Below are 16501 nucleotides of genomic sequence, written 5' to 3' on the forward strand. Positions count from 1 at the left end.
TAACCAAGCAACTAAAGTTGCAAGAAACAAACTGAGGACTTGAGTTGTTAATGGAAACTTTAATAAGAAAACTCAACAACACAGACTGATTTTACTACAGTCTTTTGTGAGAACTTTCTATCAAGTTTCATTATATCTTGACTCAATGAAAATATGAGCCCACCAGACTGTTAAAACACTCAGATAAGACTTATCTATTATGGACAAATGTAAGAATCAAGTAAACTGAAAATAAGAATGTCCTGAATTCCCCTCCTCCCCCCCAAGCGATTCAAGTTAAATTGAGACACTATCACTTATGAAAATGATAGAATATATACAAAAGTAAATGCAAAAGTAGTTTAAAGTATGTAGAGTGACTGGTTTAATAAACTGATACAAAACCAATCAGAATGTTTGTTACGACTGCATTTATTTTCTAATCACAGCGCTAAAAGATATGGGGTAGTTTATTTGTGTAGATCCTGCAGTAGATCTCAGAACAAAGGGACAAAAAAACTCAGTAAGAAAACTTCAGCAAAGACTGCGTATCAGGCTTTGCCTTCAATATACTCCTCCAACGGATTTCATTGCCTTACTTGAAAATTGACTTTTAGGGATGGCAAATTTGAATACTTAATGCCATGCTTTTGGTTAAGATCTCCCAAGCACACACCATATAGACGGATGATTGGAAGCACAAGAGAACACAGAATGTGAAAAAGAAAGAAGATAAAAATGTAGTTAATTATTTGAGATCTGGGAAGGTATTCCAGGTATAAAAAAACCTCAACAAAAACCCAAACAAATAAACCCCCCAAAATCCACCAAACAAAACCCAAAACCCAAAAAACCCCACCACACACTATAGGTGAGGCTGTGAAGGGGATCTGACATCCCAGTGATTCAAAGATTTAATCCCAGAGGCAGTTAAGTTTCATATGGTCATGAATTGGTCTTCCTGATCTTTGGGAAGGATGAAACAATCTCCTTGGCCACTCCTGACAGTTTGAAGAATCAGCTTATCTTATATTTCATAAACTGAGTTGATACTGTTTGCTCCCTTAAAAGTTGGGGGTTTTTTTATGCTTGAGATCTCTTTCAAGATTGCAAGACAGGTGCTCTTACTGTTGGGCAATTACATGCACACATACAAAATAGAGCACAAAATTATGCCAATGGAAGATGCTCAAGTGAACTTACTGACTTTAAAGTCTGCAACTAAGAGCCAAGAAACTTCAAGAATTCTCATTATAGGGGAAAATCCTCTATAACACCAAAGAAGTTAGACTGTAAAATGGGAAAGAAAAAGGTACATTAAATCAGTTACTTTTCACAGATATGCAATTGACACTTTCTGTCCTAGAAGGTTCTCTCTTCAGTGCTTAGTGCTCCATTAAAAAAACCTAAAACAAAACTATTAGGTCAACAGCAAGTCCCATGGATACGCTACAAATGCAAACTAATAATTCTACACAGTGATTCCTCAAATTTCCAACTGTGATCCTTCTTACAAATTAACAGCTTTGTAAAGCCCAAATATTATAAACAGTATTGGTTAGAACTGAATTTCTGCTGGGATTTGAAGCCACTTGCAACTGGTACTACTCTTTGGGAATCAGAAGCCACTGTAAAGAAACTATGCCTGCAAGCACTGTTCTTCCAGAAGCATAAAACAAAAAAGTTGATCTTATACTTAAAAAGCATCATAATAAAAATCTCAGTACTATCCATTTGTCTAGCAGATGATGTTCCTTACATTTTACTTATTATGGGATTAAAAAGCAACTTTTTGGATTAATATCAGCATAAAATGAGTAAGTTTGGACGTATCATTTTCATGTATTTCTGGGTGGGGGGAGAACCCAAACAGGCAACCACTTGTTGGCATGTGTACAAACAGCAAAGCAGAAAAGTTCTGATTCCCTCTTGGCTGTGCAAAAGTCAACTTAGAGTCCACCATGTCTCCTAGTTGGAAGGCAGACCTGAGCAGAACATCATCTTGATGCTGACAACAGAGGGTGACCCCTCCCTTTTCTTGACTGAGAAGACCTGCACCATTTGTAGCGCTAGTGCTTCTCTGACCCCTCAACGAGCCAATTTAATTTACAATCCCAGCTCTTTTTTCTCCATTAAATGAGACAGGCTGAATGGATATAAATGCATGTTCATGGATGCAATGAGAAAGCAACACTGGAGATTGCCCTGACAAATTTGGAAGAACAGGTTCACCAATGTATACAAGCAACTACCTCTCTGGGCAAAATAACAGGGCAGGTAAAGCTACACTTTAGATTGCTGCCTAGTATGTTCTTCAATACAATGAATAACTTATTGGCAGGATAGCACACCAAAACTGAAATCAGGATTTACTTACAATGCTGATCACAGTCAACTCTAGCAAACACCACTTGATTCTTATCTGGATATTCTTCCTTAATTACATTAGAAGCTTCCTCAAAAATAGGATGCAGCATTTGGCTGAAGCGGCACCTGTGGACAGAACACAAGATTATAACTTAAAAATATTAATTTGAAATACTTTAATTAATGACTCAGGGAATATTTCAATCTTTGAAGGAAAAAGAAAGAAAAGCTACTGGAAAAGAATATCTACTTGTAATCATTCCATTAACTGGCTGGATAAAAACAGGTTCAAAAGTAACTTGAATAATTCAGGTGGAAAAAAAATTTCTAAAAGAATATCTAATTTAAGATGTGCCCCCCTGCTTTATCTGCTTAAGAAACACCATTAATCAATTATAAGCCTTTAGGAAATATATTCTATTCAGAAAGTCTGTTCTTTTATTTTTTCTGCCTGAATTATCCCTTAGGAAATAGTTTTTAAAATATAGTAAAAAATCTTACATAGATTGTTGAGATTCAAATATTCACCAAAAATCACCTTCAAGAAATATCACAGAGATAACTAGATAAGGGTTAACAATAGAAGTTAAGTATTGTTTATCATATTATTGCTCAAGTTCGGTAGAATTTGAACAGCCTGCTATTTCAGCACTATGAACAAAGAGAATCCTGTTGGTCCCTTCTTCCAGTCATGTCAGATTTTGAAGCAAATCCTCTCTTTCTGCCCATGGAAAAGGCTGTAGCATTGTAAAGATGCTTTGGTGGCTCTGGGGAGTTTAGGGTAACATTAGCACACAAGCCCATTATTAATATGCCAATAAAATTATTTTTATTCTGTTCTTCTACACACGTGGCAGAGTTTTAAATTAAGTACAACGGCACTGCAGGCATTGTCCAAATGAGACCTCATAGAACAGACATGCAACAAAACAGCCTGCACTGAAGCCCCACTTAAACCTAACAGGGACAGCCTGGGGATGTTATGTCTACAACAGCAAATGTTCAAGCAAAGAGGCAGGTTTTGCTCTCAAAACACAAACAGGGCTTGAGGCCATTTTCTGAGAGAAACCTGACTCTGGGCACCACAATTGTACACTACACCTTTATGTAGTATGTATACGTTATATATAGCTTCCTTGTCCCTTATTCTTCTCTACCCTTACAGCAGAGCATCTACATCAGCGAAACTGATCTGTTCTCATTCAAAACGTCACGTTACATCATAGGCTGGCAGTACGCTATGTTAAGGGGTTATTACTGAACGCCTACGTGTAATGATCATAACTAAGGCTGTAATGTTTTAAAATTATGGTCTACTAGAATGTGAATCAACTTGCAAGCATACACAAATCTTTCAATTGAAAGCAAACCCATTCTAGAGGGGTTGATAACAGCGGGGATTTGCAGAGAGAGATGGGCTAATAAAGTCCTAAAACAGATGCTTGTTACTCTGCTATATTAAGTTTTAAAATGTTGATACCTCTCCTCTATCACAGAAGTATCAGAACATGGATTTTTAGCCTCCTGTAGTTTGCCTTTTGCAAAATCAAAACATGATTTTTCAATGGCAACACAGATCCCAAATTTCAGTGTATTAAATTTACTCTCTATTGGTTTGCTTTCCTTAGTTATCTTTAATAAAATCTTTTAAAGTAGTCCATGATCCACCAGGTATCTGCAGACCATAAACTGAAAACAATCATCTTAAGTTTCTTATATTTACTTATTTTAAAAAAGACAGCCTTTATAGCAACATTCTATACAGAACAGGTAAGAGATTAAACCTAGTTTCTTACTTAACTAGTCACTTAGTTGTACTATCATTATAAAGACAAACATTTCAAACAAATAGCTTGCTTGGTAAACAAACACAATCTCTCTAAAGAAAAATTCTACTGGTTTGAATTTGCCTAGCATCAATTTAGTCTGTGGTAGCAAATGAACAGATGCAAACTAATTCAACGTAAAAATTTTCTGTAAAATGACAGAAGTATATACAAAGGTTATTAGACATTATACCAATCTAAATCAGTTTATCTTTATGCAAAGTTTAAAAGAAGACATTAAAAACATCTTTATTGAGAACTTCATTCTATATGAAAAGACTGGGTATGAATTTTTCAAAATCACTTTTGAAAAAACAATTAAAATTAGCCTCCTACTGGTTGAATGAATTATCAGTAAAGGCAAAGTGGAAATTTTTCATGTAAAGCTCTGTGCGCTTGCTATTTCTAAGCCATACAAACCTACAGACTTAGGCATATAGTGGGATGTGAAAGAGGTGAAAGGAATCAGAAGTCTAATCATCTATATGACCTTTGATTCTGAAGGCCAACATTTTATGCTTACAAAACAAAAAAGCCGGGAGAGGAATATTTAAAGTGTAGTACTTTGGTTTATATATTGCTTTACATTACAAAGCTATTAAAATCCAAGATTACTTTAATCAAGGAAGACAGAAAATTATTTATTTTTCTAACCCCATCTTCTCTATTAAATTGTATGTTAAAGTTTATTTTCTCTGAATACTTTCCTGGTTTCTTCCTTGCTAAAGATTCTTTTAAAAATATTAGTGGTGAAGCAGAATATTTAAAATTACTTCTCACACAATTAAAAAAAGAGAGATACAGTGCTTAAATTAATTCTAATGATGATTTGTATGCAAGTTGTTCTTTGGTTTGGGTTTTTTTATAATTAATTTCAAGTAAACAGTCCCTCTAAGTATGTCTTTCACAGTCTAACTGATTTGGCCTCAAATTCTTTCCTTTTTCAGTTGCTCAGATTTCATCCCTCAACTATAGTTTCTCTAGTTCTCCTCTTGGAAGGTCTTCCAGATGAGAGAAGCATTTGATTTTTAGTGTAATTTCAAGCCTTTTTCTTTCTAGCACACATGCATGGGACCAACATAGAAGAAAAAGGAAAAATGAAGTATTTTGGACTATACTACGTTAAGGAGCAAAATGGTAATGAAATCTGTCATGACAACAGGAAAAAAACCAAACACATCAATTATATAGCACATTATTCCATACTACTATAGAAGCCTTCCTCCTCTGATAGGAGTCCTGAATGAAACAAAAGATGGCAGAATAGCAGAAGGGGAAGTAATCAGTACATAAAAAACCTGGGAAAGAACTAGTTTGAAAACAACATACCACTGTACTTTCAAGTAGAAAACTACAGCCAAACATGACAGCTTTTAGACAGAAGAAAAAAAAGCAAAACTTGTGTAACTTACCAATCAGCATAAAAATTAACTAAAGCAACATCTGCATTGTCTGAGAGGAAAGAAAAAGAAAAAAAAAAGTCAAATTGTGAAGCAATTTTAGTGCTTTTATCTGAGATCATAAAAATATGCACAAAACTATAAAAGCAAATATTCCTAGGTTATTCAGCATACAGCTTAGTCTGATTGCTAGAAAACTGCCTGGATAAATCTTACCTGAAATATAATCTATATCAAATGGGAAAGTGACAAAAGAGGCTTTCAGTCAAGTATTTTATTGACTTCATTGATATATTAGACATTAAAAATGTCAATACTTAAGGTGTTAAAGACACAAAAGAAGTAAATAGGTGACACGAGACAAAAAGTAATTCTGGATTTAAAATTAAGGCACTCAAAGCCAGAAGCTGTACTCTAGTATATCTTTTAAGCATTATCTAGATTATTCATAACTTAAAAAACAGTTAAAAGCTGAAATGTCAAACTGTTTGGCTTAGAAGAATGACCAATGTGCAGCCTGCCTGTGCAACTTGCTCTGGTCGGTCTTTAATTGCTAAGAAGCTGGATACTAATGCAAAACGTACCAGAGAAATCTTCAATCCTCCAAAAAAGAAAAATGCTAAGGGACACTTAAAATAAATGCAATACTATAGGGTATATGACACAGTAGTGAAATAATGCTCCTATACATTATTTTTCATGTACCAAAAAAAAGGAAAATATATCAAAACTAGAATGACAAATCTCCTGCCCAAAAATAAATTGTGATCTTTACACAGTATAATAACCATGCTGTAAATTGATTTTTAGTCATAGTAGTGGCTGACATTGAAAACTTGAAATAAATACTGGAACTATAGAATATCAGTCACAGCTTTATAAAGCAGAAATGTTGCTCGACGAATTTGCACTATTGACAAAGTTACAAAGCAATTACAAGCAAAGATTAAGATGTTGGAAGTCTGGAAAAGACAACATACTGGAAAAGGTGACTCTTGAGAAGACTGGAAAAAACTACAGTTTTGATTAAAATTACGGCAATAAGATTTTCATTATCAGCAAGGAATGCAAGTAGTGAACAGAAAATTAACAAGCACAGAGAAATTCAGGGTTACCCCCAAGGCATAAAGTATTTCTTGAAAGTAATAGGGTAAAAAGTACTTACACTTTGCATATATTCCCTTTCATGAATAACATTTTACAAAAAGATTCTATATTTTCCACCATATAAAAGATATTTACAAACAGATCTTGTATCACTTAAACATACATTTACCACACAAAGCAATCCCGCAATAGTAGGCAGATTCTAGTACAGACCTAAATAAAAGGATATAAAGATTTTTTTTCCTTCTGAATATGTTTGAAACATGGTACTAACTTTTTTCCCTTGAAGACAACCAGATACAGGCAAATTGCATACTTTTGAGATGAAAAGGTTTCAGACAAGGAATGCACATCTGTTTAACTTATGAGTCTCCTCTCTATGAGCCACCAGAATCAGGACAATGCTTAACCTGAGGAAAACCAGAGCTGAACAAGCAAGATACTTAAGGCTCATCACCCTGGGTTTCAGTTGCTGCTATTTTTTTGGGAACTCTTAATACACTCTCGTGACAGGTTTGGTTATGTAACCAAGCATTCCCATCTGCAAACAAGATACCAGGTATTTTTCTTAGAGACTTCAAATCCTCATTGAGATTACAAGAGACAATTTGTTAGGTGATATATTAGTTCAGGCAGCTAATTTTGATCACAGTCATTTAATATTGCAATTCATATTTTCAAAGCTAAGGTATGCATATTCATTTAATAACATTGCAAGATTCACACAGATAAGTGACTGTAGACATAAAAAAATATATCAAAGTACTCACTTAAAATGTCATCTATATTTCCACTGTCTAGACTTGTTATTTCACTTCTGGTTGGATTAAAAAGCCAAGACACCTAAAAAAAGAAAGCAAACCAGTAAGGTATGTAAAGTTCCAGCGACAAAGTAGTAACATATCTATGATATTAAATACTGCAGCTCAAAAGCTGGAGAAGAACAGTAAAACAATTGTAATTCAGCCCACACATTTCAGATGACAGCAGTAGTACAAATACACAAATAAACACTACAGATACAACATACTTTCACAGTTAAAGCAAAATTGGCTATCTCTTCATATGATTCTCCATTATGTTAGCAGAAATATTACAGGGAAATTTCGTACCTTTAAGAATAACTTCTATTCATAAATTCACTCTGAAGAAAGAAACGAAACCCCCATTTTAGCCACCTAACAATCTCACACAGCCCAGAAGCGTGTAAGCACATGGGACTACCAACAGTCCTGGGGCCTTAGTTTACTCCTTGCAGCTGCAAAGAAAATCTGCCTATGGCTAAAGAGGCAGAGCTGACGGCTGCTTTTACCAAAGACACCCAGGAAAAATTTAGCTGTAAGCATAAAGAGCATCCAAATAAAGCCATACAGAGCAGCTAGATACAAGGCTCTGGTGATACAAGGACATCTCTATTTACAGAAGAGCCTGAGACCTATCCTGGACCTATACTAAAGCCATGACTACAAGCAGCAAGCCCCTAGGGCGCACTCATCTTTGACACTGGTTACAATTTATTTAAAGACTAATTCAATATCAAGCATCAAGTTTGCACATTTGCTGCAAGAGTATATCAAATATTGGCCTCAAAAACATAAGCCATACTGGATGCCTGCTTTCATTAAGATTAACTTCAAAAATCATGGGAAACTTCTGCAGCGAGACATTGGCATAGCTTGCAGACTATCACTGTAAATGGCACATAGGTGAGATTTGCAGCAATCATTTTCAATTCCTTCTGATTTGTGGATCACTAAACACTTTTCAGTGAAGATACCAAGCCTTTTGTATTTGCCATATAGACGCCACTGGGTAGCACCTACACTCCATCTTACACTACAGCCTGAAAACACACCAGCTGTTGTAATACAAAAAATGTACCAGTGCTTCTCACTTGGTAATTGGACAAGATACTTATATGCAAGTCTAAGATCTGTGGCAGAGTTTGCACAGCCTTCCTGCGGCACTTAAAACTGCCTGACACAAATGTCTGAACTGTGGCTTTAAGATGACTGTATAGAAACAAAACTAACAGTTGAGCTGTAAGGTCCACAGTCAAAACAGCATAATGACACGGTCTGCCAAAAAATATCTGATTAAGCAAGCTATGCAACGCACAAGTTGTGGCAAGCCAGTATTGGGAACGTTCCTTTGAAGATGCTGGTGTTGCTGACTGCTGAGCAGCAAGAAGGGATGACCCTGCCTTCAGTCTTTGCAGAGAGAAATGATGTATATGGACTCTGGTCCACATCAGTCATATTACCCCCAGATGAGTAACAGCTGACAGCAACCATCTGTGCAGATACCTTCCAATCACACCCTGGGTGGTGCATGGGATGACAACTTCCATGGTGTTGCTATAGGGAGATGCTGGTAGTAGTAGTTATGCTTGTAGTAATGGGCTCAGTTACGCAGATGAATGAGCTGGCATGGTTTTTGTTTGTACACACGCTGTGTTGTTGAAGAATTAGGTTAGACATAACTTGTGTACAATTGAAGCAGTAGTTATGATTAACAGTAACAGTTGGAATATTGCTCTAGGTAATAAAGGACAGTATAACTCAACATTCATTTCGTTGGCCATCATCTGATCCTACCACAGGTGACTTCGCAAACTCATCTAAGTTCCAAGGCTTCAGCTGCCCTGCAAGGGTCTCAAGAACCTCTGATCATTCCACAGAGATACTTATCCTGCTTACAATCTTACACAATGCTTGTTTACACAGAAAATCTACACAAGTCTCTAGAAAGCATTGATACTTGGAAAGAATTTCTGTGGTAGGTCTTGGTGAAACTGTTTTCACGGGAGCTCAGCAGTCTGTATTGTCTCAACATACCGAACGGGTAAGATATGAATTTCTTAAACCCACATGGCTTTTTCTAATACAATTTTACAGCAACAACACAAATCTTATCTAATAGGATAAATTACACATAAATTAAACATAACATAGATAAGCATAGTATTTGCAATCGTGAAATAGGCTGTGTTATTCAGCAGATACATTTAAATGTATCAGGAACTGTAGCTGAATTTGTAGATTGCTACAATATACCTTAACTTGCAATGCAAATATTTAACTGCAAAATCAAAGCACAGGGCTTACTAACCAATAAAATCCTCTACTAAACTGCGCTATGTGCAGAAAAAGCAAATTAAAACTAATACTTCTTTATAGCATGAATAAAATTTGTGATTGCTTTCTTAACTCTTATTGTGGAAAAGTGTGGTGCAAGCTGTGTGTACTGAAACAAAGACCTCAAATGTCTTCATATACTGAAGGTGAAAATTAAATTAAGCTATATATCCTATTGTCCCTTTATATTAAACAGTAGTGGAAAAATACTAAGACTAAGAATGTCTTTCCCCAAAAGTTGCACAAAACCTGCAAGAATCAAACTACTATTTCCACTGGAAGTAGGAGAATTTCTATTTTGTCAAAATATATTTATAATCATGTTCTTAAACATTTTATACTGACTAAATAATTGTGGCTGCCAAAACCTTCATAATAAGTAGACAGACTCAGGGAAAAAAAGGATTTCTTGAAGAAATGTCAATAAATATGCAAGACTCCCTTCAGCTGAAGCTTTCATAAAGGTATAATGCCTGTAAGGAAGAACACAGATCCTTTTGACCCAGTAATCTTGCTCTCCCATGAGATGCAAGAGGGTTTAAGATATTACTAGTATTAATATTTAACATGAAGGAATACAAGTTCTTATTTAAATTGCTAAGCAGCTACACTGTTTTGAGAATATTTTCTGACCTTTGATGAGGCCTGTGCTTGATACCTCACAGGCAGAAAACAAAACATTTTTGAGGAAATCATTTCTGAATGTCAGCTACACACTTTATAAAACAGGTATTGAACATAGTTATGAAAAACGTACTGGCTGAAAAAAGAAGTCTTCAGAATTTTTTACTTTTAAATGCAAACTTTGCATTCCACTAGCCTACATCAAAAGGACACACGGATGACTGTTCATATTAGTAACTGGGGGAAAAAATAGGATTTCCAGCTGACCTCACAAGATAGCTATAAACTCACTGAAGAAAGCATCTTGTAAAAATAATTCAAAAGGAAAATTGGCTATGTAAGTACACCTGAAAACAATTCAAGTTACTGCCTTTATATTGGATAAAATTAGCTGTATTTTTATATTTTAAATGCTTAACCTACTAAAATCTGAAGGTAAAACTAAGTTGTTATGAAAGAAAAACATTTAAAAACCCAAAGATATAGTAGAATACTAATACAAAATGTTTGGGTGTGAAACTGCACAAGTTAAATAAAATGTTTATAATCTACTCACAATTGCTTGACACTATGGAAAAATGACAAAGCAAACTATAGACTAAAACAAGTGAATACAGAAAGCTTTATACACTTACAGAAGGTGTTGCTGAGGGGAAAAAGTCACGAATTGAACAATGCATTTGCAAAGATAAAATTTAGCTCGTGGGGGGAGGGAAGAGGAAGAGATGGCACGTGTATTTTTACTTTTCTGGTCCTCAGAAACACTGTCTGTCAAATTTAAAAGGAATATATCAGCTCGGATTCCTGGAAGTTTCTGAAGATAACACTGCTCGTATTTTTACTGGGAAGTTTAATTATACAGAAATCCTGGTATTTCTGATACAGTTTTGATCCTCACTTGAAGTTAGCAAATGACTTTGCCACTTCTGCCAGGAGCCAGTACTAGTCACTTCTGAGCAGTAACTACAAATTAGCTGACATTTATTCTGATTTTTTCTAATGAAAGACCTCAAAGCACTGCCCGCAAGACATCGTCCCCCTCTGACACGCGGTGCAAGGCTATGCAACCAGCCTTACACAAAACAAAATGCCTGGACAAAACCCATTCCATTTACCTCCAACAGCAGACCTCTGCCAGGCTTCAGATCTCTTTTCCAAAGAGGAAATAGAAGCACACCCAATTTCAACTCATCTTCTGCTGACAGTGTTGCTGCTCAATTGCCACTCCACGCATCCAATTAATGAAGCCCACTGGTAATTCAGGAGATTTAGGTCAACCTTTTATCAACATTTTACTCTTGCAAGTTAGTGCTGTTAGTTCTTTAATTGCTAACTGGACAGAAGAGACAGGCCTGTATGTTTAGGAGTATTCCTTTTCCAAGTTTATCTTACACACCACTTTCCTGCAGAAGAGTTTAACAGTTTAACTGTGCACAATCTTAATACTACAATAAAAGGAACAAAACCTGGTCTGTTGCATTTTAGTTCTTCACATGTATTTTTTAATTCATATAATGAAACAGAAGTCCACATTTCCAGAGCAAACTATCTACAGAATTAAAAAAAAAATAAAAATCATCTATTCTGGGAGCATTATGATTTCTAATTAGTCTTACACCTGCAAGGCAGTCAACAAGAACAGCCTTCATTTTCACTTGCTAAACTTTCCATTTACCTTTTCCTCCTGATGGGAAATCCTTAAGGCACATAACTAAACCATCTTTCTGCTCCACCACAAAATCATTTTATGTTTGGCAGCCAGCTCTAGCCCACATCTAATCCAGATTGACATGTCGAAGTTACTACCTGAAGTCCTAGCCCCACAGGACTCTGCGGCTGACTTTCAGTCCCTGAGTACCTTTTTCTTTATTCATGTCGCTAATCTGCTGCTGCTCTGAGGTCTGCATTAAACTCCTGGACAACAGGAAGCAGATGGGTTTACAGCCTGCTGTAGGACGATACAAATTGAAAGCAATCCCAGGAGACAGCAATGCCGAGGCTGACAGACACTGTAAGAGTCCCTGAAGTTTGGCTTCAGAACCATCAATCAGGAGCATCTTGCTGGTGGTGTTCCCAGAAGCCCTATAATGAACCACAAAGTTCAGAGCAGCAAGAGATAACAGTAAATAGAGAATGGTGGGGAAAAAATAATAATAAAAGAACATTATTCACCCTCTCCGTGAGAGCAGTTCAACTCTTAATTGTCACCACTTGATTCCAGACTGTGCCTGAGCATTTTCATAATTTAGACTAACTGCTGCCATCCCTTATCTGTTGATTAAGCAGGATTTTTACTAGCAATATAAGCTACTTGCATTATAAGACTATGAGACAAAACTATATTAGTTCAAAACGATAATGATCAGTTCTGAGCTATATCTCAGTTTCCAGAGCAATTTTTAAATTGGTACAAAAAAATTCTTTTCCTATTATTTTTCTCTCAAGAACTGTACCTTTAAATTTAATCAGGGAAATTTAAAACACTCAAAAGGTAGCTACTGAAAATAGATTTAAGGATAGTAGTTACTACCATGAGAACAGATACAAAATCTAACTAAACTGAAATACAGATATATGTATTAGAAAAGTAAACATTTCTTTAGCCTTGATAGTTCAATTTTACAATGATTTAGCCAAACAGAGCTATAACTGCACAGAGCTAGGTAAAGAGACCACTATATTAAAAAGAGGTAATGTGATTTTGATTCCTACAACTGAACTTAACATACACTCAAAGGAGTCGTAGGATCGTTGTGTATGATGGAATGATTCATAGCTGCAGAGATATCTCAGTGGTCTGTTACCACAGTATTGAAAGTCCCTAGACAAATGGGTAAGTTAACCTCTCAACAGTTTGTGAACTATCATTAGAAGACAAGACATTTATTCAAAAAGTCCATTGCAGAGATGAAAATTAAACCTCATTATCACAACATGCCATTCAATGCATTGCATTTTTCCAGAAAGCTATTAATAGCAGAACCATGCACCCAAACACAATTTTATAGCTTAAGTCTCTTGGCACAAACCTAAGGATCATTGTCTTTTATAGAAATGTTTTAAGTCAGGACTCAAAGAAATGACATGAAGCCTGCCTAAAAAAATGTCAGAGATAAGGCCTGTAATTTATTTTCAACTGAACTATTTCTAATCTTCAGTTATTTGTCTTGGCCTGGAGGAAAAAGGACAATTTCCAGTCAGGGCCATAATATACTGGTTTCCTTGTCTTAAACATCCATTTAGAGGCAACACAGTCCATATACCTACAAAAGATGTAAATAGGTACCTGAACAACTCTGTTATTCATGAATAATGCTTAGAGTGTTCCACATCCTCAGAAATATGAACCAATCTTAAAGCCTGTTTCACAGCTTTAAAACCATGAATTCAGCTCCCCAGGAAAGTACTGAAAACTGAATCTTTAGATATTTTATTTACCACACTTCTTACTCTTACACAAGAAGCTAGAATTCCCCTGGAAAAAAAAAAAAAGGTATAATATGTGCAGCTTCTTAGGAAAAAAACCCCACAACCTCATGTTCTAGTAACTCTTTCTTTTACATATCTACCACCTGCTTTGATTATTTGGAAACACAAGGATTCACTTTCAAAAAGGAATAAAGCACAAAAAACACAAATGCAATCTCCCAAATGATTAGCTCAAGTTAAGCAGCTGTTGCTGTATATGAAAGCCAGCACCCTGAAGTTTCTGAACTTGTCAAAGCTGTAACCCAGCAATACAAAATAAAGGGTAGCTTGGTCTTACCTTGTCAAGATTTCGATAAAGCTAGCAGAGCAGAATAGTTTGCTGCCCCTTTTCATGAAGTAAAAAGCCTGTTCTCTGCTTCAGCCATTGCTATTACACATAAAACCCATTACCAAAAACATTCATTGTAGAGAGTTTAAACCTTGCAGAGTGTGTACTCCTAACTCCATTCCTCATGTCACAGATCACATATGTAACCTTGAAATGCAAATCATTTTCCATAACTTTCCTCTCTGCATTTTAAGATAAGTCAGAGCCATTTTTCCACTTAAAATATTTTGGAAATAATTTTGATGCGTAGCAATAGGGAAGAAATTGTGAGTCATTTCATATAAATAGTCAAGTCTAAATAGAAGGCTTATTAGGAACTGTGTTTTGAGAGTCACATGGATCATTACAGAAAGCAACATACTGTCCTGTTACTCACTATGATCTTCTACAGTCTTTTCTGTGCCCTTGATTTTAGTCTTTACACACAGGGCGACAGCAGAACAAGAAATGAGAATATTTTTTTTTAATAATTTTAAAATATGTATGTATGTTTTGTTCATTCTTGGGCTAGTGATTAAAATGGATATTCAAATGAAACCAAAACTTTTACAGTATTCTGTGGAAGAAGTGGCCACAGAATTCAGAATCTCTCCTTTAAAGTATAATCTTGGAGGAAGAAATTGAAAATAGACATAGTATTTTCATCAGAAAGTATCTCCTAGGTCATGTGAACATTTGCTACCTTGGAATAATCTGAAGGATTGAATGTATAAGTGGATAACTGAATTTTCCATACTTGCTGCCTACACACATTCTACTGCTTTAAAAATAAACACACAATTTTTACTTAGATAGATTTTAATACATATTGAGATTATTGTCCAACAAGACAAAAATCAACTTATTTTAAGAAAAAGGCTCGATTGCAACACCTACTCACTTTTAGCTGCTTCTCTTTTTATTAACCATATCATCTATTTGCAATACCTTCTCACTCTTCTGCTCCAAAACATCAAGTTATCTATCTTTTTTGCAGTATCAAGAAAGGCAGGAACTTTAAGCAAAGACAAGCCTGTTCTGTTTTACCTTTCAGGTAGGAACTTGTTTTAAAAGTAGGTATGAATTACCAAAACCAACTGCTCAATGGAAATGGAAAAATAAAGGCTATCATAAACACGTACATACTAGACCTCCATGACAGAAATACCTAAGAAGCAATTTAGATAAAATAGAAAGTGCAGCCTTGGAGAAATCTGCATTTCACATATTCTTATCAGCAGTTAAAGATGAAGTACCACAATCCTGTGGCTCCAGAGGTTTGGGATCCACACAGCTTTAAACTATGCAGCTGAGGTACTGGAATAGAAAAAAAAAGAAAAGCAGTGGAAATGGCAATTAGACAAACAAAATACTTAAGTGAAAAATACAGCTAGGGTCATTCTCCTCTCAGTCCACCCAAAGGGAAGCAAAACATACCGGTTTAACTGCAACTCTAAAGACAACATAAGGGAAGACAAGCAGACAAACCAGTCTCTGATAACACTGTTTAAATTCTACTGTTCATATTAGTGCTGCTGCCTATTTGTACTTCCAAGTAACAAAATCGGTTTGAGAGCATAGAAGTGCAGCCAGCTTGATTTGGCTCAGCCTTATCTGATGCTGAAGGCAATGACGACTAGAACTAAACAATGGAGCGACACTCCTAACGTAGAGCACCAAATGTACGTATGACAATTAGTAGTTCAAGTTCAATTCTTACACTCCTCCAGTTTTAACATTACATGGTTGTCCTGGTTTCAGCTGAGAGGATTGATTTTCTTCATAGTAGCTAGTGTGGGGATATGTTTTGGATTTGTGCTGGAGACAGCACTGATAATAACAGAGATGTTTTTGTTCTATGGACCTATTGTTGAGCAGTGTTTACACGGGGCCGAGGCCTTTTCTACTTCTTGCACTGCCCTGCCAGCGGGATGGCTGGGGGTGCACAAGAAGTTGGGAGGAGACACAGACAGGACAGGTGACCCAAACTGACCAAAGGGATATTCCATACTATATGACATCATGCTCAGTTTACAAGGAGCTTGGGGGAAGGGGGGGGGGGTGTGGGCAGCAGCACGGTGGCGTTCGGAGCAATGGTGTTTGTCTTCCCAAGTAACCGTTACGCGTGACAGAGCCCTGCTTTCCTGGAGATGGCTGAACACCTGCCTGCCCATGGGAAGTGGTGAATGAATTCCTTGCTTTGCTTTGCTTGTGCGTGCGGCTTTTGCTTTACCTATTAAACTGTCTTTATCTCAACCCACGAGT

At 36.1% G+C, this 16501-nt stretch overlaps 1 protein-coding gene across 1 annotated transcript in view; it reads right to left on the minus strand.

Annotated features, from left to right (window-relative positions):
* Positions 1-16501, minus strand: part of ERP44 (endoplasmic reticulum protein 44) — a 53098-nt gene that overhangs the window by 25475 nt on the left and 11122 nt on the right. The window contains exons 2-4 of the mRNA XM_075744604.1: positions 7450-7522; positions 5585-5624; positions 2357-2472 (exon numbers count right to left, since the gene is read on the minus strand). Coding sequence (XP_075600719.1) covers positions 2357-2472; positions 5585-5624; positions 7450-7522 — 229 coding nt within the window. The remainder of the gene's footprint in view (positions 1-2356; positions 2473-5584; positions 5625-7449; positions 7523-16501) is intronic.

This window comes from Balearica regulorum, chromosome 2, assembly GCF_011004875.1.
Source record: "Balearica regulorum gibbericeps isolate bBalReg1 chromosome 2, bBalReg1.pri, whole genome shotgun sequence".
NCBI classification, from domain to species: Eukaryota; Metazoa; Chordata; class Aves; order Gruiformes; family Gruidae; genus Balearica; species Balearica regulorum.